This window comes from Pantherophis guttatus, chromosome 10 (assembly GCF_059756535.1).
Source record: "Pantherophis guttatus breed Tessera chromosome 10, ASM5975653v1, whole genome shotgun sequence".
Classification (NCBI taxonomy): Eukaryota; Metazoa; Chordata; class Lepidosauria; order Squamata; family Colubridae; genus Pantherophis; species Pantherophis guttatus.
In genome coordinates, this window is record NC_142072.1 from 8147423 (window position 1) to 8169334 (window position 21912).

At 46.5% G+C, this 21912-nt stretch overlaps 1 protein-coding gene across 35 annotated transcripts in view; it reads right to left on the reverse strand.

Annotated features, from left to right (window-relative positions):
• The window catches only part of LOC117669242 (uncharacterized), a 98133-nt gene that overhangs the window by 59297 nt on the left and 16924 nt on the right, over positions 1–21912 (reverse strand). For 25 of the 35 annotated variants that reach the window (XM_087876679.1, XM_087876667.1, XM_087876689.1 and 22 more), the window contains 13 exons: positions 19442–19474; positions 18074–18112; positions 15905–15937; positions 14539–14577; positions 12382–12414; positions 10998–11030; positions 9582–9620; positions 7403–7435; positions 7047–7085; positions 4868–4900; positions 4512–4550; positions 2821–2853; positions 1941–1976 (listed from right to left, as the gene is read on the reverse strand). In XM_087876679.1, coding sequence (XP_087732805.1) covers positions 1941–1976; positions 2821–2853; positions 4512–4550; positions 4868–4900; positions 7047–7085; positions 7403–7435; positions 9582–9620; positions 10998–11030; positions 12382–12414; positions 14539–14577; positions 15905–15937; positions 18074–18112; positions 19442–19474 — 462 coding nt within the window. The remainder of the gene's footprint in view (positions 1–1940; positions 1977–2820; positions 2854–4511; positions 4551–4867; positions 4901–7046; positions 7086–7402; positions 7436–9581; positions 9621–10997; positions 11031–12381; positions 12415–14538; positions 14578–15904; positions 15938–18073; positions 18113–19441; positions 19475–21912) is intronic. The other 10 variants (XM_087876694.1, XM_087876688.1, XM_087876665.1 and 7 more) reach the window with 6 other exon arrangements.

Below are 21912 nucleotides of genomic sequence, written 5' to 3' on the forward strand. Positions count from 1 at the left end.
GTAATTGCAGGCATCTGGTCTTAATAACCAGCTTAATAACAGGGTGCCTTAGACCAGTGGTCCCCAACCCCCGGTCCGCGGACCGGTGCCGGGCCGTGGAGTATCTGGCACCGGGCCGCGCAGCGGCCGGGGGACATGAACGCTGCAGCGCAAAGGCTCCTGGGCCGTGCGCAAAAGCTCCTGGGCCGTGCGCAATGGGCCGTGCGCAAAAGCTCCTGGGCCGTGCCCCCACCCCTGCGCGCGCTCAGCGGGCCACGGCGATAAAAAGGTTGGGGACCACTGCCTTAGACCACTGTACTACCAAGGCTCTTGATTTTCAGTGTAGCCATGTGAGCAAAAGGGCACATTGGAATCCCACAATTAGCATCTCATTTCTATAGTTCTGTAGCATTCTGTTAGTGCTACAAGAACATCAGCTCAAATTCAGATATTTTTTTTTTCTGGACAGTTAAAACTCCAAAAAGTCTTTAGACCATCCTGAATCCTAAATCTATGTACTGAACACAACCCTGCTCACCAGGGGTGGATTCTACTCACCTTTACTACTGGTTTGCAACGGGGCCCTACGCGCGCTCATTTTGCTCACACGTGCGCTCTTCTGCGCATGCGCAGAAGCGTTCTGAAGACGTCGGAGTCGGTGGGCAGAGCCTCCCTCTGGTTTTACTACCGGTTCTATAGAACCAGTTCAAACCTGGGGCAACCCACCACTGACGCTTACCCTTCCCAAACTTGGGAATGGCTGAAGGCAACGTTTATCTAAGAATGAGTATCATAGCTTTAATCATAAACTAAGAGCTCAGACTGCCCAAGGAGCTGCTGACACAGTTCTACAGAGGAATTATTGAGTCTGTCATCTGCATCTCCATAACTGCCTGGTTTGGCTCTGCAACCCAACAAGACAGACACAGACTTCCATGGATAGTTAGAACTGCAGAAAAAACCATTGCTACCAACCTGCCTTCCATTGAGGACCTGTATACTGCACGAGTCAAAAAGAGGGCTGTGAAAATATCTACAGACCCTTCACATCTTGGACATAAATTGTTTCAACTTCTACCCTCAAAACCACGCTATAGGGCACTGCACACCAGAACAACTAGAAACAAGGACAGTTTTTCGCCACATGCCATCACTCTGCTAAACAACTAATTCCCACAACCCTATCAAACTATTTACTAAGACTGTATTATTATTATTCTTCTCATCCTTCCTATTACCTATCTCGTCCCACTTATGACTATAACCTTGTTGCTTGTATCCTTACAATTTATATTATTGTATTTAGTTTCCTAGTATGAATTGATTGCTTATTTAGTATCCTATGACTATCACTAAGTGTTGTATCTTATGATTCTTAATGAATGTGTTTTTTGTGTACACTGAGAGCATATGCACCAAAGACAAATTCCTCGTGTGTCCAATCACACTTGGCCAATAAAGAATTCTGTTCTGTTCTGTTCTGTTCTGTTCTGTTCTGTTCTGTTCTGTTCTGTTCTGTTCCATTCCAGTGGTGAAATTCAATTTTTTTACTACCGGTTCTGTGGGTGTGGCTTGGTGGGCGTGGTGTGGCTTGATGGGCGTGGCAGTAGAAGAAAACTGCAAAATCTCCATTCCCACCCCACTCCAGGGGAAGGATGTTGCAAAATCTCTGTTCCCACTCCACTCTGAGGCCAGCCAGAGATGGTATTTGCCAGTTCTCTGAACTACTCAAAATTTCCGCTACCAGTTCTCCAGAACCTGTCAGAACCTGCTGGATTTCACCCCTGTTCTATTCTATTCTATTCTCCTAAATATATAAGCTGGATATATTTCAATATTTATACAGAAGCTGCTAAATTGGGGAGCAAGGGAGAAGTTAGAATCTGAAAAGGGCTGCTTAATAGCATGGAAGAAAGATATTTCATAAGGAAAGGGGAAAGAATAGTCAAAGAGCTGCTTACCATTAAATACATGAGACCGTCATCACCAAACGCTTTCTATAATGAAAAGAAATAAAAGGTATGATCTCTATACTCATATAAGAACATATATCACTTCTCCAACCATCTCTAATAAAAAATGAATTCCTTCCTTCTTCAGATTAGAACGTATTGATCCTTTAATAGACATGTCTCTTGGGTGAAATCTCATTTGGGACTATGCAGTAAATGTCTTCATTTCATAGGTCCATGATGGCGAAACTATGGCATGCGTGCCAAAGGTGGCATGCAGCGCCCGGTCTGATGGCACATGAGCCGTCACCCCAGTTTAGCTCTGCTGCACATGCCATGTGCCTCCCACCCACCAACTGGTCTTCGGATCTCTGCCACTCATGCATGAGGGCAGAGAGCATGGGGGGAGCATGCCTGCATGCGTGGATGGTGGGGTGCATGCAGGGGGTGGGGCGCATGTGTGGGGGCAGGGCACATGCACGGGGCAGGGTGAATGCACCAGTGGTGGGTTTCAAAATGTTTTACTACCGGTTCTGTGGGCATGGCTTGGTGGGTATGGTTTGGTGGGCATTGCAGGGGAAGGATACTCCAATGGAAAATCTCCATTCCCACCCCACTCCAAGAGAAGGTTACTGCAAAATCCCCATTTCCTCCCGATCAGCTAGGACTCGGGAGGCAGAGAATAGATGGGGGTGGGGCCAGTCAGAATTTTTACTACTGGTTCTCTGAACTACTCAAAATTTTTGCTACCAGTGATGTTTTGTGTGCTTGTGAAGAAATAAGAATACATGGGTTGATGATAGTTGCTTTTTACCCTCAAAGGAAATTGAATAATCAAGGACTGAGATTGCCCAAGGAAAGAGCATAAAATAAACAAAGAACTACTTACCATAACTTTTTCCATCATGTCATCATTGCCTGACTACAAGGGAAAAGAAAGGTATCCATTTCATCCTCATTTGGAAAACTTAATAGGATATGATCCTGTTGCAAAGTTACCAATGGAATTACAAGCTCTACTAAAATTTCTAAAGCAGCAATGATTACAGTAATATCCTTTCTTACTGCCATAACTGAAGAATGATGAATTAGAATTTAGTGGAACTGAAGCTGTCAGCTTTGGACCGCCAGACAGGCCAGGGCCGCCATTCAGGCGGGGGAAGAGCGGACGCATGCATGCCATGGAGCTGCCACCTGAGAGACCCACAGGTTGCTTCACTCCGTCATCCATGGCCTGCCGCCTGGCTAGGGCCCCCAGACTTTGAATGGCTGCCCGTTCCTGCAGTCACGGAGCTGCTGCCTTACTATAGAACCTTGGCTGTACCCAGCTCAGTGAGGAACATCTGTTCATTGGATTGGGAAAACAGCTGATCATCGGAACGTGAGCCACAGCAATAAGCCAGGCAGGATGAGCCGGGATCAGCAGCCAGTCTGCGAAGGCCGTCTAAGCAGTCGATGGGAGGGGCAGGGTATACACACAAAGGGGAGGTGGGGCACAATATAAGGGGTGTGCGAGCTAACCATAGTAGCACAAACTTTGATTCCTTTTGGATGGTCACTTCGTGCCAGGTCTGCGTTTCCAGATAAACAATCTAACATCAACTTGTTTTGTTGACTTTTCTTACGCGGGACACCGGAACGTGAGAGAAGCACTATTTCAGTGATGTCAAACTTATGACGCACATGTCAAAGGTGACCTGCCACAACGTTTTGTTGTGACACACCACAGTTCACCAGGATGAGATAATAACTATTTTCAAAAGCACGTCTGATTCTCGCTGGATTTTTTGGAAGCGGTGGTGGCCATGGAAGAATGGGGTGTGTTTTCACATGGCCTTCCTACCGACCAGAAATTACATAAGAGAGTCGTGCGTTTGCATGGCCTCCAGTGGCTCAAAAAATCACATGAGATTTTTATGTGTGCGCCTAATATAAGCCCTACCTCCAAAATAAGCCTAGTTAAGACCCTACCCACTGCATCCCACCCTCACCATGGGGTGAGGCGCATGCATAAAAATCAAGCTAGGGTGGGGTTGGAAGGATGGAGCTGCCCCACACACCCACTTACCTTAGGACCACCACAGCCAGGCCTCCCACACCCCGACACCTGTCGTGCCTCTGTCTGACTTCCAGAGCTGCTTGCGACCAGATGCCATGTGGTGCATTGGGCCAGTGTCGCCACACATAGCAGAAGGCCCCATGGCATGTTGCACCAGTTCTGCCGCTTACGCACACAATGGCACAACACACCATTGGACTCTTGCCGTAAGCAGTGGCACCAGTGCAATGCAGCACACAGCATCTGGCCATGGGCGGCTGCAGAAGAAGTCAGTCAGCAGCATGACAGATATCAGGGCATCGGAGATCTGGCTGTGATGGTTCTAAAGTAAGCATGTCAGACATCCCCCCAAATTAAGACCTGACGATTACTTTGGGGCCCAAAAGAAAAGAAGACTGGGTCTTATTTTTGGGGAAACACAATAGATGCGACGGTGAGCTCTTTTTGGAGAAAAGGCAGCATATACATTCTCCCAAAAGAGAAAAAAGATCAGGACATCCAGCCTGATGTAACTGACTTACCTTTGTCTCTGAATCATCATTATCCTTGTTATCATTATCCTGACCAAAAAGAAATAAGAAAGAAAACTTCCTTACTCTTGCATCTCAGTTATGCAGTTTATGATTACTGGCTCCAGGGGAAGGATATTGCAAAATCTCCATTCCCACCCCACTCCAGCAGAAGGATATTGCAAAATCTCCATTCCCACTCCACTCTGGGGCCAGCCAGAGGTGGTATTTGCCAGTTCTCCGAACTACTCAAATTTTCCGTTACAGGTTCTCTAGAACCTGTCAGAACATGCTGGATTTCACCCCTGATATACATGTCCCCAAAGGGGCAAAACATCAGGACATCTAGCATGATGTAACTTACTTACCTTAGATTCGGCATCAGCATTATCCGTGTTATCCTGAAAAGAAAACAAGAAAACTTCCTTATTATTCCATCTCAGGTATGCAGTTTCCGATTACTAGTTTTCTCATAGTCGTTTGCCCATTTGCAAACCTGAGAGAAATAACGCCATTAGAATGTCGAGGAGAAGGAGGAAGATGTAATAAATTTCATGTACATATGCACATTTGAGAAATACAGTAATTATTTTTTTGCTAAAAAAGGAAAATGCAATAGAAGGAATGTATGTGATTTATTTGTTTGCTCAGTCTCAGACAGGTATTTTAATGGGTGTATGTTAGTTTTTAATTTGTGGGCCTAATTTTGGTATATTTGATTTTAATGTTTTTAAAATTTTGTAAATTTTATGTGTTTTAATATGGCTGTACACCGTCCTGAGTCCTTCGGGAGAAGGGCGGTATAGATATCTCATAAAAGTAAAAGTAAAGTAAGGTAAGGTATCTTGGGCAACTTCAAGTTTCCCTTCTTTCTTCTTAAAATATGCCTGTAACATAAAACCTTTCTGATACAAACATCTTGTATGCCTTCATTCAGATGAATCTTAGCTAGAGGTTTTCCTGAACCCTTGCAAACCCCCAGCAGCCCACCTCTGCCAAAGTGCCATCAGTAAACAGCCCAACCAAAGAATCTCTAAGACCTTATGATTCCTAAGACCTTAAGATCTTTGCGCATGCTCGAAGATGGCGGCTCGCGGGTGAAGCTCCGACGTCTGGGGGCAATGTAGGTGTTCCCATGGATTCCTGGAGGGCCGAATTTCCAACCAACGGCCCTGGCCCAGCAAGTTGAACATGAGGACAGCCTGCTGTGAGCTTTTGGACTCTTTTGAGCCGCTTGTGAGGCTGTCTGGAGCCATGGAGCGCTGCGAGGCTATGGCGGTGCAGACGGGAGGCTTGGAATTGATCGGGGCGGCGTCCCCCCAGTGGCGGCCGGATGGGGTAGGGGTGTGTGAGGGCGATGGCGGCATGCAAGAGCGCCACTGGACGCCGCCCCCTCCCCGAAAAAAGCTCGGGACTGCCAGCAGCGGCAGCGATGTTGGGCGCGGCGGCTGCGGCGACGGGAGTGAAATGGCGGCTGCTGGGGTGACGCCGAGGGGAGTGGCACGACCCTGGTGGAACTTTTCAAACTTGCACCTGTTCTGGTCGCCAGCCAAGATTCTCTGAGATGTTCTGTTGATTCTCCCTTGGCATCCATGGTTTAATGATAGCTGCTCCATTATCTATCTCTGCTCACCTTTCCTGGTTTGGCAAAGGGAATTGCCTCCCACTAAAACTATTTCTGCTTCTCAGGATTCTCAGGCAGATGCTAACTTTATAGGCCACTATTAGAATTAGCATAGACCCTTATTGAGCAATAATATCGTGGAAGAACTTCTTGCAGATTATTCTGGGTTGGGTGATTAATACCGATTTATGTCTCTGGAACTACCGTGTTTCCCCAAAAATACAACCTTTGGCAAAAATAAGCCCTATCTTGATTTTTACGTGTGCACCTAATATAAGCCCTACCTCCAAAATAAACCCTAGTTAAGACCCTACCCACTGCATCCCACCCTCACCATGGGGTGAGGCGCATGCATAAAAATCAAGCTAGGGTGGGGGTGGAAGGATGGAGCTGCCCCACACACCCACTTACCTTAGGACCACCACAGCCAGGCCTCCCACACCCCGACACCTGTCGTGCCTCTGTCTGACTTCCAGAGCTGCTTGCGACCAGATGCCGTGTGGTGCGTTGGGCCAGTGTCGCCACACATAGCAGAAGGCCCCATGGCATGTTGCACCAGTTCTGCTGCTTACGCACACAATGGCACAACACACCATTGGACTCTTGCCGTAAGCAGTGGCACCAGTGCAATGCACCACACAGCATCTGGCCACGGGCGGCTGCAGAAGAAGTCAGTCAGCAGCATGACAGGTATCAGGGCATCGGAGATCTGGCTGTGTTGGTTCTAAAGTAAGCATGTCAGACATCCCCCCAAATTAAGACCTGACGATTACTTTGGGGCCCAAAAGAAAAGAAGACTGGGTCTTATTTTTGGGGAAACACAATAGATGCGACGGTGAGCTCTTTTTGGAGAAAAGGCAGCATATACATTCTCCCAAAAGAGAAAAAAGATCAGGACATCCAGCCTGATGTAACTGACTTACCTTTGTCTCTGAATCATCATTATCCTTGTTATCATTATCCTGACCAAAAAGAAATAAGAAAGAAAACTTCCTTACTCTTGCATCTCAGTTATGCAGTTTATGATTACTGGCTCCAGGGGAAGGATATTGCAAAATCTCCATTCCCACCCCACTCCAGCAGAAGGATATTGCAAAATCTCCATTCCCACTCCACTCTGGGGCCAGCCAGAGGTGGTATTTGCCAGTTCTCCGAACTACTCAAATTTTCCGTTACAGGTTCTCTAGAACCTGTCAGAACATGCTGGATTTCACCCCTGATATACATGTCCCCAAAGGGGCAAAACATCAGGACATCTAGCATGATGTAACTTACTTACCTTAGATTCGGCATCAGCATTATCCGTGTTATCCTGAAAAGAAAACAAGAAAACTTCCTTATTATTCCATCTCAGGTATGCAGTTTCCGATTACTAGTTTTCTCATAGTCGTTTGCCCATTTGCAAACCTGAGAGAAATAACGCCATTAGAATGTCGAGGAGAAGGAGGAAGATGTAATAAATTTCATGTACATATGCACATTTGAGAAATACAGTAATTATTTTTTTGCTAAAAAAGGAAAATGCAATAGAAGGAATGTATGTGATTTATTTGTTTGCTCAGTCTCAGACAGGTATTTTAATGGGTGTATGTTAGTTTTTAATTTGTGGGCCTAATTTTTGTATATTTGATTTTAATGTTTTTAAAATTTTGTAAATTTTATGTGTTTTAATATGGCTGTACACCGTCCTGAGTCCTTCGGGAGAAGGGCGGTATAGATATCTCATAAAAGTAAAAGTAAAGTAAGGTAAGGTATCTTGGGCAACTTCAAGTTTCCCTTCTTTCTTCTTAAAATATGCCTGTAACATAAAACCTTTCTGATACAAACATCTTGTATGCCTTCATTCAGATGAATCTTAGCTAGAGGTTTTCCTGAACCCTTGCAAACCCCCAGCAGCCCACCTCTGCCAAAGTGCCATCAGTAAACAGCCCAACCAAAGAATCTCTAAGACCTTATGATTCCTAAGACCTTAAGATCTTTGCGCATGCTCGAAGATGGCGGCTCGCGGGTGAAGCTCCGACGTCTGGGGGCAATGTAGGTGTTCCCATGGATTCCTGGAGGGCCGAATTTCCAACCAACGGCCCTGGCCCAGCAAGTTGAACATGAGGACAGCCTGCTGTGAGCTTTTGGACTCTTTTGAGCCGCTTGTGAGGCTGTCTGGAGCCATGGAGCGCTGCGAGGCTATGGCGGTGCAGACGGGAGGCTTGGAATTGATCGGGGCGGCGTCCCCCCAGTGGCGGCCGGATGGGGTAGGGGTGTGTGAGGGCGATGGCGGCATGCAAGAGCGCCACTGGACGCCGCCCCCTCCCCGAAAAAAGCTCGGGACTGCCAGCAGCGGCAGCGATGTTGGGCGCGGCGGCTGCGGCGACGGGAGTGAAATGGCGGCTGCTGGGGTGACGCCGAGGGGAGTGGCACGACCCTGGTGGAACTTTTCAAACTTGCACCTGTTCTGGTCGCCAGCCAAGATTCTCTGAGATGTTCTGTTGATTCTCCCTTGGCATCCATGGTTTAATGATAGCTGCTCCATTATCTATCTCTGCTCACCTTTCCTGGTTTGGCAAAGGGAATTGCCTCCCACTAAAACTATTTCTGCTTCTCAGGATTCTCAGGCAGATGCTAACTTTATAGGCCACTATTAGAATTAGCATAGACCCTTATTGAGCAATAATATCGTGGAAGAACTTCTTGCAGATTATTCTGGGTTGGGTGATTAATACCGACTTATGTCTCTGGAACTACCGTGTTTCCCCAAAAATACAACCTTTGGCAAAAATAAGCCCTATCTTGATTTTTACGTGTGCACCTAATATAAGCCCTACCTCCAAAATAAACACTAGTTAAGACCCTACCCACTGCATCCCACCCTCACCATGGGGTGAGGCGCATGCATAAAAATCAAGCTAGGGTGGGGGTGGAAGGATGGAGCTGCCCCACACACCCACTTACCTTAGGACCACCACAGCCAGGCCTCCCACACCCCGACACCTGTCGTGCCTCTGTCTGACTTCCAGAGCTGCTTGCGACCAGATGCCGTGTGGTGCGTTGGGCCAGTGTCGCCACACATAGCAGAAGGCCCCATGGCATGTTGCACCAGTTCTGCCGCTTACGCACACAATGGCACAACACACCATTGGACTCTTGCCGTAAGCAGTGGCACCAGTGCAATGCACCACACAGCATCTGGCCACGGGCGGCTGCAGAAGAAGTCAGTCAGCAGCATGACAGGTATCAGGGCATCGGAGATCTGGCTGTGATGGTTCTAAAGTAAGCATGTCAGACATCCCCCCAAAATAAGACCTGACGATTACTTTGGGGCCCAAAAGAAAAGAAGACTGGGTCTTATTTTTGGGGCAACACAGTAGATGCGACGGTGAGCTCTTTTTGGAGAAAAGGCAGCATATACATTCTCCCAAAAGAGAAAAAAGATCAGGACATCCAGCTTGATGTAACTGACTTACCTTTGTCTCTGAATCATCATTATCCTTGTTATCATTATCCTGACCAAAAAGAAAAAAGAAAGAAAACTTCCTTACTCTTGCATCTCAGTTATGCAGTTTATGATTACTGGCTTTTTTTCTTGAGCCAGTTGCCCATTTGCAAAAAGGAGAGAATTAGAATGAGGAGAAACAAGACACTTAGATGATTTTATCCTTAATGGAGGACTATCACTTACTCTTACAGTTGACTTAATTGCAAACTAAAAAGGAAACAAAATCCATACAATGGCAGACCGATTGCTAATCTGATCATCATTTTATTTCTTTTTTTATCTTATTCTTAATCGAAACAGTCTTGCAGTTGCTCCAGTCCTCAACACTGACCCTCTGAGATGTTCTGTTCATTCTCCCTCGGCACCCTTGGTTGGAGAATAGCTGCCCTGTCATCTGTCTCTCTTCTCTACTCCTGATTTGGCAAAGGGAATGGTGTCCCACAACAAGTATTCTCAGGCTGATGGACTACAAATTTATCAACATTACCATAGAGCAGGGGTGTCAAACTCAAAACCTGGGGGCTAGATCCGGCGCACGGGGTGCTTAGATCTGGCCCATAAAGCGGCCCTGGAAACAGCGAAAGACCATCCGCGATGCCTCTGTCAGGGGAAAGAGAGCTCGGGAGGGCTGCACGCAGCTCTCCCGAGCTCCGTTTTCACTGGCAGAGAGTTGCAGGAGGCTGTCGCAGCCGAAAATGGAGCTCGGGAGCCTGTTTTCTCTGGCAGAGCGCTCGAGCGACCACAGGCACCCCCGACATGAGTGATGGTGAGCTGGCCATGCTCACCCTGGCCACACACCCTCCCTCCTCCCACCGAGGGCAAACACAACCCTGATAAGGCCCTCAATGAAATCGAGTTTGACACCTTTGCCATAGAGGAACTTATTATAGATTATTCTGGACTTGATGTTTTACACTGACACATTTCTCTGAACCTAAATGAGACTGTGAGCTCTTTTTAGAGAAAAGGGAGCATATACATCAGTGGTGAAATCCAAATTTTTTTACTAACGGTTCTGTGGGCGTGGTTTGGTGGGTGTGGTGTGGCTTGGTGGCATGGCAGGGGAAGGATATTGCAAAATCTCCATTCCCACCCCACTCCAGGGGAAGGATATTGCAAAATCTCCATTCCCACCCCACTCCAGCAGAAGGATATTGCAAAATCTCCATTCCCACCCCACTCCAGCGGAAGGATTTTGCAAAATCTCCATTCCCACCCCACTCTGAGGCCAGCCAGAGGTGGTATTTGCCAGTTCTCCGAACTACTCACATTTTCCGTTACAGGTTCTCTAGAACCTGTCAGAACCTGCTGGATTTCACCCGTGATATACATGTCCCCAAAGGGGCAAAACATCAGGACATCTAGCATGATGTAACTTACTTACCTTAGATTCTGCATCAGCATTATCCGTGTCATCCTGAAAAGAAAACAAGAAAACTTCCTTATTATTCCATCTCAGGTATGCAGTTTCCGATTACTAGTTTTCTCATAGTCGTTTGCCCATTTGCAAACCTGAGAGAAATAATGCCATTAGCATGTCGAGGAGAAGGAGAAAGATGTAATAAATTTCATGTACATATGCACACTTGAGAAATACAGTAATTATTTTTTTGCTAAAAAAGGAAAATGCAATAGAAGGAATGTATGTGATTTATTTGTTTGCTCGGTCTCAGACAGGTATTTTAATGGGTGTATGTTAGTTTTTAATTTGTGGGCCTAATTTTTGTATATTTTATTTTAATGTTTTTAAAATTTTGTAAATTTTATGTGTTTTAATATGTCTGTACACCGTCCTGAGTTCTTCGGGAGAAGGGCAGTATAGATATCTAATAAAAGTAAAAGTAAAGTAAAGTAAGGTATCTTGGGCAACTTCAAGTTTCCCTTCTTTCTTCTTAAAATATGCCTGTAACATAAAACCTTTCTGATACAAACATCTTGTATGCCTTCATTCAGATGAATCTTAGCTAGAGGTTCTCCTGAACCCTTGCAAACCCCCAGCAGCCCACCTCTGCCAAAGAGCCATCAGTAAACAGCCCAACCAAAGAATCTCTAAGACCTTTTGATTCTTCATGAATGTATCTTGTCTTTTTATGTACACTGAGAGCCTATGCACCAAAGACAAATTCCTTGTGTGTCCAATCACACTTAGCCAATAAAGAATTCTATTCTATTCTATTCTATTCTATTCTATTCTATTCTATTCTATTCTATTCTATTCTATTCTATTCTATTCTATTCTATTCTATTCTATTCTATTCTATTCTATTATTTTCTGGATTAAAACATAAAAGATAATATTAATTATCAGAATATTAATTTTCTAATACGGACAGGTGCCTGGATCACCATACCCCTGCTTCTCTAATTCTGCTTTATACTGTTTTCTATGGGGACAATGTCTAATCTAGGTTCCCCTTCAGAAAAATGTATTCCAAAAGGTGAGGACTTCCATGCAGTGGTGAAATCCAGATTTTTTTACTACCAATTCTGTGGGCGTGGCTTGGTGGGCATGGTGTGGTGTGGTTTGGTAGGCGTGGCTTGGCTTGGCTTGACTTGGGGAGCATGGCAGGGGAAGGCTACTGCAAAATCTCCATTCCCACCCCACTCTGGGGCCAGCCAGAGGTGGTATTTGCCAGTTCTCCGAACTACTCAAATTTTCCGTTACAGGTTCTCTAGAACCTGTCAGAACCTGCTGGATTTCACCCGTGATATACATGTCCCCAAAGGGGCAAAACATCAGGACATCTAGCATGATGTAACTTACTTACCTTAGATTCGGCATCAGCATTATCCGTGTCATCCTGAAAAGAAAACAAGAAAACTTCCTTATTATTCCATCTCAGGTATGCAGTTTCCGATTACTAGTTTTCTCATAGTCGTTTGCCCATTTGCAAACCCGAGAGAAATAACGCCATTAGCATGTCGAGGAGAAGGAGGAATATGTAATAAATTTCATGTACATATGCACATTTGAGAAATACAGTAATTATTTTTTTGCTAAAAAAGGAAAATGCAATAGAAGGAATGTATGTGATTTATTTGTTTGCTCGATCTCAGACAGGTATTTTAATGGGTGTATGTTAGTTTTTAATTTGTGGGCCTAATTTTTGTATATTTTATTTTAATGTTTTTAAAATTTTGTAAATTTTATGTGTTTTAATATGTCTGTACACTGTCCTGAGTCCTTCGGGAGAAGGGCGGTATAGATATCTAATAAAAGCAAAAGTAAATAAGGTAAGGTATCTTGGGCAACTTCAAGTTTCCCTTCTTTCTTCTTAAAATATGCCTGTAAGATAAAACCTTTCTGATACAAACATCTTGTATGCCTTCATTCAGATGAATCTTAGCTAGAGGTTCTCCTGAACCCTTGCAAACCCCCAGCAGCCCACCTCTGCCAAAGAGCCATCAGTAAACAGCCCAACCAAAGAATCTCTAAGACCTTATGATTCCTAAGACCTTAAGATCTTTGCGCATGCTCGAAGATGGCGGCTCGCGGGTGAAGCTCCAACGTCTGGGGGTAATGTAGGTGTTCCCATGGATTCCTGGAGGGCCGAATTTCCAACCAACGGCCCTGGCCCAGCAAGTTGAACATGAGGACAGCCTGCTGCGAGCTTTTGGACTCTTTTGAGCCGCTCGTGAGGCTGTCTGGAGCCATGGAGCGCTGCGAGGCTATGGCGGTGCAGACGGGAGGCTTGGAATTGATCGGGGCGGCGTCCCCCCAGCGGCGTCCGGATGGGGTAGGGGTGTGTGCGGGCGATGGCGGCATGCAGGAGCGCCGCTGGATGCCGCCCGCTGCCCCAAAACTGCCAGCAGCGGCGGCGACGTTGGGCGCGGTGGCTGCAGCGGTGGGAGTGAAACGGCGGCTGCTGGGGTGACGCCGAGGGGAGTGGCACGACCCTGGTGGAACTTTTCAAACTTGCACCTGTTCTGGTCGCCAGCCAAGATTATCTGAGATGTTCTGTTGATTCTCCCTTGGCATCCATGGTTTAATGATAGCTGCTCCATTATCTATCTCTGCTCACCTTTCCTGGTTTGGCAAAGAGAATTGCCTCCCACTAAAACTATTTCTGCTTCTCAGGATTCTCAGGCAGATGCTAACTTTATAGGCCACTATTAGAATTAGCATAGACCCTTATTGAGCAATAATATCGTGGAAGAACTTCTTGCAGATTATTCTGGGTTGGGTGATTAATACCGACTTATGTCTCTGGAACTACCGTGTTTCCCCAAAAATACAACCTTTGACAAAAATAAGCCCTATCTTGATTTTTACGTGTGCACCTAATATAAGCCCTACCTCCAAAATAAACCCTAGTTAAGACCCTACCCACTGCATCCCACCCTCACCATGGGGTGAGGCGCATGCATAAAAATCAAGCTAGGGTGGGGGTGGAAGGATGGAGCTGCCCCACACACCCACTTACCTTAGGACCACCACAGCCAGGCCTCCCACACCCCGACACCTGTCGTGCCTCTGTCTGACTTCCAGAGCTGCTTTCGACCAGATGCCGTGTGGTGCATTGGGCCAGTGTCGCCACACATAGCAGAAGGCCCCATGGCATGTTGTACCAGTTCTGCCACTTACGCACACAATGGCACAACACACCATTGGACTCTTGCCGTAAGCAGTGGCACCAGTGCGATGCACCACACAGTATCTGGCCATGGGCGGCTGCAGAAGAAGTCAGTCAGCAGCATGACAGGTATCAGGGCATCGGAGATCTGGCTGTGATGGTTCTAAAGTAAGCATGTCAGAAATAAGACCTGACGATTACTTTGGGGCCCAAAAGAAAAGAAGACTGGGTCTTATTTTTGGGGCAACACAGTAGATGCGACGGTGAGCTCTTTTTGGAGAAAAGGCAGCATATACATTCTCCCAAAAGAGAAAAAAGATCAGGACATCCAGCTTGATGTAACTGACTTACCTTTGTCTCTGAATCATCATTATCCTTGTTATCATTATCCTGAGCAAAAAGAAAAAAGAAAGAAAACTTCCTTACTCTTGCATCTCAGTTATGCAGTTTATGATTACTGGCATTTTTTCTTGAGGCAGTTGCCCATTTGCAAAAAGGAGAGAATTAGAATGAGGAGAAACAAGACACTTAGATGATTTTATCCTTAATGGAGGACTATCACTTACTCTTACAGCCGACTTAATTGCAAACTAAAAAGGAAACAAAATCCATACAATGGCAGACCGATTGCTAATCTGATCATCATTTTATTTCTTTTTTTATCTTATTCTTAATCGAAACAGTCTTGCAGTTGCTCCAGTCCTCAACACTGACCCTCTGAGATGTTCTGTTCATTCTCCCTCGGCACCCTTGGTTGGAGAATAGCTGCCCTGTCATCTGTCTCTCTTCTCTACTCCTGATTTGGCAAAGGGAATGGTGTCCCACAACAAGTATTCTCAGGCTGATGGACTACAAATTTATCAACATTACCATAGAGCAGGGGTGTCAAACTCAAAACCCGGGGGCTAGATCCGGCGCACGGGGTGCTTAGATCTGGCCCATAAAGCGGCCCTGGAAACAGCGAAAGACCATCCGCGGTTCCTCTGTCAGGGGAAAGAGAGCTCGGGGGGGCTGCACGCAGCTCTCCCGAGCTCCGTTTTCACTCGCAGAGAGTTGCAGGAGGCTGTCGCAGCCGAAAATGGAGCTCGGGAGCCTGTTTTCTCTAGGTAGAGCGCTCGAGCGACCACAGGCACACCCGACATGAGTGATGGTGAGCTAGCCATGCTCATCCTGGCCACACCCCCTCCCCCCGAGGGCAAACACAACCCTGATATGGCCCTCAATGAAATCGAGTTTGACACCTTTGCCATAGAGGATCTTATTATAGATTATTCTGGACTCGATGTTTTACACTGACACATTTCCCTGAACCTAAATGAGACTGTGAGCTCTTTTTAGAGAAAGGGGAGCATATACATCAGTGGTGAAATCCAAATTTTTTACTAACGGTTCTGTGGGCGTGGTTTGGTGGGTGTGGTGTGGCTTGGTGGCATGGCAGGGGAAGGATATTGCAAAATCTCCATTCCCACCCCACTCCAGCAGAAGGATATTGCAAAATCTCCATTCCCACTCCACTCCAGCGAAGGATTTTGCAAAATCTCCATCCCACCCCACTCTGGGGCCAGCCAGAGGTGGTATTTGCCAGTTCTCCGAACTACTCAAATTTTCCGTTACAGGTTCTCTAGAACCTGTCAGAACCTGCTGGATTTCACCCCTGATATACATGTCCCCAAAGGGGCAAAACATCAGGACATCTAGCATGATGTAACTTACTTACCTTAGATTCTGCATCAGCATTATCCGTGTCATCCTGAAAAGAAAACAAGAAAACTTCCTTATTATTCCATCTCAGGTATGCAGTTTCCGATTACTAGTTTTCTCATAGTCGTTTGCCCATTTGCAAACCTGAGAGAAATAATGCCATTAGCATGTCGAGGAGAAGGAGGAAGATGTAATAAATTTCATGTACATATGCACATTTGAGAAATACAGTAATTGTTTTTTTGCTAAAAAAGGAAAATGCAATAGAAGGAATGTATGTGATTTATTTGTTTGCTCGGTCTCAGACAGGTATTTTAATGGGTGTATGTTAGTTTTTAATTTGTGGGCCTAATTTTTGTATATTTGATTTTAATGTTTTTAAAATTTTGTAAATTTTATGTGTTTTAATATGTCTGTACACCGTCCTGAGTCCTTCGGGAGAAGGGCGGTATAGATATCTAATAAAAGTAAAAGTAAAGTAAGGTAAGGTATCTTGGGCAACTTCAAGTTTCCCTTCTTTCTTCTTAAAATATGCCTGTAACATAAAACCTTTCTGATACAAACATCTTGTATGCCTTCATTCAGATGAATCTTAGCTAGAGGTTCTCCTGAACCCTTGCAAACCCCCAGCAGCCCACCTCTGCCAAAGAGCCATCAGTAAACAGCCCAACCAAAGAATCTCTAAGACCTTATGATTCCTAAGACCTTAAGACCTTTGCGCATGCTCGAAGATGGCGGCTCGCGGGTGAAGCTCCGACGTCTGGGAGCAATGTAGGTGTTCCCATGGATTCCTGGAGGGCCGAATTTCCAACCAACGGCCCTGGCCCAGCAAGTTGAACATGAGGACAGCCTGCTGCGAGCTTTTGGACTCTTTTGAGCCGCTCGTGAGGCTGTCTGGAGCCATGGAGCGCTGTGAGGCTATGGCGGTGCAGACGGGAGGCTTGGAATTGATCGGGGCGGCGTCCCCCCAGCGGTGGCCGGATGGGGTAGGGGTGTGTGAGGGCGATGGCGGCATGCAAGAGCGCCGCTGGATGCTGCCCGCTCCCCCAAAACTGCCAGCAGCGGCGGCGACGTTGGGCGCGGTGGCTGCAGCGGTGGGAGTGAAATGGCGGCTGCTGGGGTGACGCCGAGGGGAGTGGCACGACCCTGGTGGAACTTTTCAAACTTGCACCTGTTCTGGTCGCCAGCCAAGATTATCTGAGATGTTCTGTTGATTCTCCCTTGGCATCCATGGTTTAATGATAGCTGCTCCATTATCTATCTCTGCTCACCTTTCCTGGTTTGGCAAAGAGAATTGCCTCCCACTAAAACTATTTCTGCTTCTCAGGATTCTCAGGCAGATGCTAACTTTATAGGCCACTATTAGAATTAGCATAGACCCTTATTGAGCAATAATATCGTGGAAGAACTTCTTGCAGATTATTCTGGGTTGGGTGATTAATACCGACTTATGTCTCTGGAACTACCGTGTTTCCCCAAAAATACAACCTTTGGCAAAAATAAGCCCTAGCTTGATTTTTACGTGTGCACCTAATATAAGCCCTACCTCCAAAATAAACCCTAGTTAAGACCCTACCCACTGCATCCCACCCTCAAAATGGGGTGAGGCGCATGCATAAAAATCAAGCTAGGGTGGGGGTGGAAGGATGGAGCTGCCCCACACACCCACTTACCTTAGGACCACCACAGCCAGGCCTCCCACACCCCGACACCTGTCGTGCCTCTGTCTGACTTCCAGAGCTGCTTTCGACCAGATGCCGTGTGGTGCATTGGGCCAGTGTCGCCACACATAGCAGAAAGCCCCATAGCATGTTGTACCAGTTCTGCCGCTTACGCACACAAGGGCACAACACACCATTGGACTCTTGCCGTAAGCAGTGGCACCAGTGCGATGCACCACACAGTATCTGGCCATGGGCGGCTGCAGAAGAAGTCAGTCAGCAGCATGACAGGTATCAGGGCATCGGAGATCTGGCTGTGATGGTTCTAAAGTAAGCATGTCAGACATCCCCCCAAAATAAGACCTGACGATTACTTTGGGGCCCAAAAGAAAAGAAGACTGGGTCTTATTTTTGGGGCAACACAGTAGATGCGACGGTGAGCTCTTTTTGGAGAAAAGGCAGCATATACATTCTCCCAAAAGAGAAAAAAGATCAGGACATCCAGCTTGATGTAACTGACTTACCTTTGTCTCTGAATCATCATTATCCTTGTTATCATTATCCTGAGCAAAAAGAAAAAAGAAAGAAAACTTCCTTACTCTTGCATCTCAGTTATGCAGTTTATGATTACTGGCATTTTTTCTTGAGGCAGTTGCCCATTTGCAAAAAGGAGAGAATTAGAATGAGGAGAAACAAGACACTTAGATGATTTTATCCTTAATGGAGGACTATCACTTACTCTTACAGCCGACTTAATTGCAAACTAAAAAGGAAACAAAATCCATACAATGGCAGACCGATTGCTAATCTGATCATCATTTTATTTCTTTTTTTATCTTATTCTTAATCGAAACAGTCTTGCAGTTGCTCCAGTCCTCAACACTGACCCTCTGAGATGTTCTGTTCATTCTCCCTCGGCACCCTTGGTTGGAGAATAGCTGCCCTATCATCTGTCTCTCTTCTCTACTCCTGATTTGGCAAAGGGAATGGTGTCCCACAACAAGTATTCTCAGGCTAATGGACTACAAATTTATCAACATTACCATAGAGCAGGGGTGTCAAACTCAAAACCCGGGGGCTAGATCCGGCGCACGGGGTGCTTAGATCTGGCCCATAAAGCGGCCCTGGAAACAGCGAAAGACCATCCGCGGTTCCTCTGTCAGGGGAAAGAGAGCTCGGGGGGGCTGCACGCAGCTCTCCCGAGCTCCGTTTTCACTGGCAGAGAGTTGCAGGAGGCTGTCGCAGCCGAAAATGGAGCTCGGGAGCCTGTTTTCTCTGGGTAGAGCGCTCGAGCGACCACAGGCACACCCGACATGAGTGATGGTGAGCTAGCCATGCTCACCCTGGCCACACCCCCTCCCCCCGAGGGCAAACACAACCCTGATATGGCCCTCAATGAAATCGAGTTTGACACCTTTGCCATAGAGGAACTTATTATAGATTATTCTGGACTCGATGTTTTACACTGACACATTTCCCTGAACCTAAATGAGACTGTGAGCTCTTTTTAGAGAAAGGGGAGCATATACATCAGTGGTGAAATCCAAATTTTTTTACTAACGGTTCTGTGGGCGTGGTTTGGTGGGTGTGGTGTGGCTTGGTGGCATGGCAGGGGAAGGATATTGCAAAATCTCCATTCCCACCCCACTCCAGCAGAAGGATATTGCAAAATCTCCATTCCCACCCCACTCCAGCGGAAGGATTTTGCAAAATCTCCATCCCACCCCACTCTGGGGCCAGCCAGAGGTGGTATTTGCCAGTTCTCCGAACTACTCAAATTTTCCGTTACAGGTTCTCTAGAACCTGTCAGAACCTGCTGGATTTCACCCCTGATATACATGTCCCCAAAGGGGCAAAACATCAGGACATCTAGCATGATGTAACTTACTTACCTTAGATTCGGCATCAGCATTATCCGTGTCATCCTGAAAGGAAAACAAGAAAACTTCCTTATTATTCCATCTCAGGTATGCAGTTTCCGATTACTAGTTTTCTCATAGACATTTGTCCATTTGCAAACCTGAGAGAAATAATGCCATTAGCATGTCGAGGAGAAGGAGGAAGATGTAATAAATTTCATGTACATATGCACATTTGAGAAATACAGTAATTATTTTTTTGCTAAAAAAGGAAAAGGCAATAGAAGGAATGTATGTGATTTATTTGTTTGCTCGGTCTCAGACAGGTATTTTAATGGGTGTATATTAGTTTTTAATTTGTGGGCCTAATTTTTGTATATTTGATTTTAATGTTTTTTTAAATTTTGTAAATTTTATGTGTTTTAATATGTCTGTACACCGTCCTGAGTCCTTCGGGAGAAGGGCGGTATAATCTAATAAAAGTAAAAGTAAAGTAAGGTAAGGTATCTTGGGCAACTTCAAGTTTCCCTTCTTTCTTCTTAAAATATGCCTGTAACATGAAACCTTTCTGATACAAACATCTTGTATGCCTTCATTCAGATGAATCTTAGCTAGAGGTTCTCCTGAACCCTTGCAAACCCCCAGCAGCCCACCTCTGCCAAAGAGCCATCAGTAAACAGCCCAACCAAAGAATCTCTAAGACCTTATGATTCTTCATGAATGTATCTTGTCTTTTTATGTACACTGAGAGCCTATGCGCCAAAGACAAATTCCTTGTGTGTCCAATCACACTTAGCCAATAAAGAATTCTATTCTATTCTATTCTATTCTATTCTATTCTATTCTATTCTATTCTATTCTATTCTATTCTATTCTATTCTATTTTCTGGATTAAAATATAAAAGATTATATTAATTATCAGAATATTAATTTTCTAATACGGACAGGTGCCTGGATCACCATACCCCTGCTTCTCTATTTCTGCCTTATACTGTTTTCTATGGGGACAATGTCTAATCGGCGGGGGAGTTGCGGTTATTATTAGAGAAGGCCTTAGGCCGAGGGAGACCACTGTACCTCAGACAGCTGGTTCTGAGTCCCTCCTTGTGAAGTGGGGCCACGGGGTTCAGATGGGTTTGCTGATCACGTACCTGGCTCCCTGCCACGTGGCGGCAGCCCTGCCCGAGCTACTCAACGTTATTGCCGCGGTGGCGGTTGATACCCCCAGACTTATGGTCATGGGGGATTTCAACCTGCCATCCGTGGGTGAGGCGTCTGAGGTGGCTCGGGAGTTCATGGCTTCCATGACGGCCATGGACCTGACCCAACTAATTCATGGCCCTACGCACACTGGGGGAAACACACTGGATTTGGTTTTTGTCTCTGGACAGTGGTTGAGTGATCTCGAGATAGGGGATATAGTCATCGAGCCCTTGTCATGGTCAGATCACTCGCTCCTTCGCCTTGACCTTCGAACCGCAGCACCCCACCGCAGGGAGGCGGAACCGGTAAGATGGTACCGCCCCAGGCGCCTGATGGAACCTGATAGGTTCCAGATGGAGCTTGGGCCAATCCCGGAGGTTCTGGCTCACGCCTCATCTGGGGACCTAGTGGCCGCCTGGGATAGGGCGGCTGCTGAAGCCCTGGATCGAGTCGTGCCTTTGCGGCCTCTGACCCAGCGCCGATCTCGCCTGGCTCCTTGGTTCACCGAGGAGCTGAGGGAGATGAAGCGCCAGAAAAGACGCCTAGAGAGCTGTTGGAGGGCTAGTCTTTCTGAATCTGACAGAACACTGGTAAGATCTCATATTAGGAGTTACCTAGCGGCGATAAAAGCAGCAAAATGTACTCATTTTGCTGCTCTTATTGCATCATCAGATAATCGCCCGGCCACCCTGTTTAGGGTGACCCGCTCCCTGCTCCACCAGGAAGCGCGGGAGGACCCCTTGGAGGGAAGAGCCGAGGATTTTGTTCAGTATCTGTATGACAAAATCACTCAGATTCGGGCAGGTCTGGACTCTGACGGGATAGATCCAGCGAGGGTGACGGAGACAGGTCTTGAGACTGTTATCTGGGATGATTTGATCCTGTGACCCCAGATGACGTGGACAGGATTCTGGGTAGATTGAACGCGACCACATGTTTGTTGGACCCGTGTCCCTCCTGATTAGTGCTGGCTTCCTGGGAGGTGACGCGAGGCTGGCTCCAGGGGATTATAAATGCTTCGTTGGGTGAGGGTGTCTTTCCCGCCGCCTTGAAAGAGGCGGTGGTGAGGCCTCTCCTCAAGAAGCCTTCCCTGGACCCGGCAGTATTGGCTAATTATCGTCCAGTCTCCAACCTTTGCTTCGTTGCGAAGGTTGTTGAGAGTGTGGTTGCGCGACAGCTACCCCAGTACCTGGATGAAGTGTCGTATCTAGATCCATTCCAGTCGGGCTTCAGGCCTGGGTACAGCACGGAAACGGCATTGGTCGCGTTGGTGGATGATCTCTGGAGGGCTCGGGACAGGG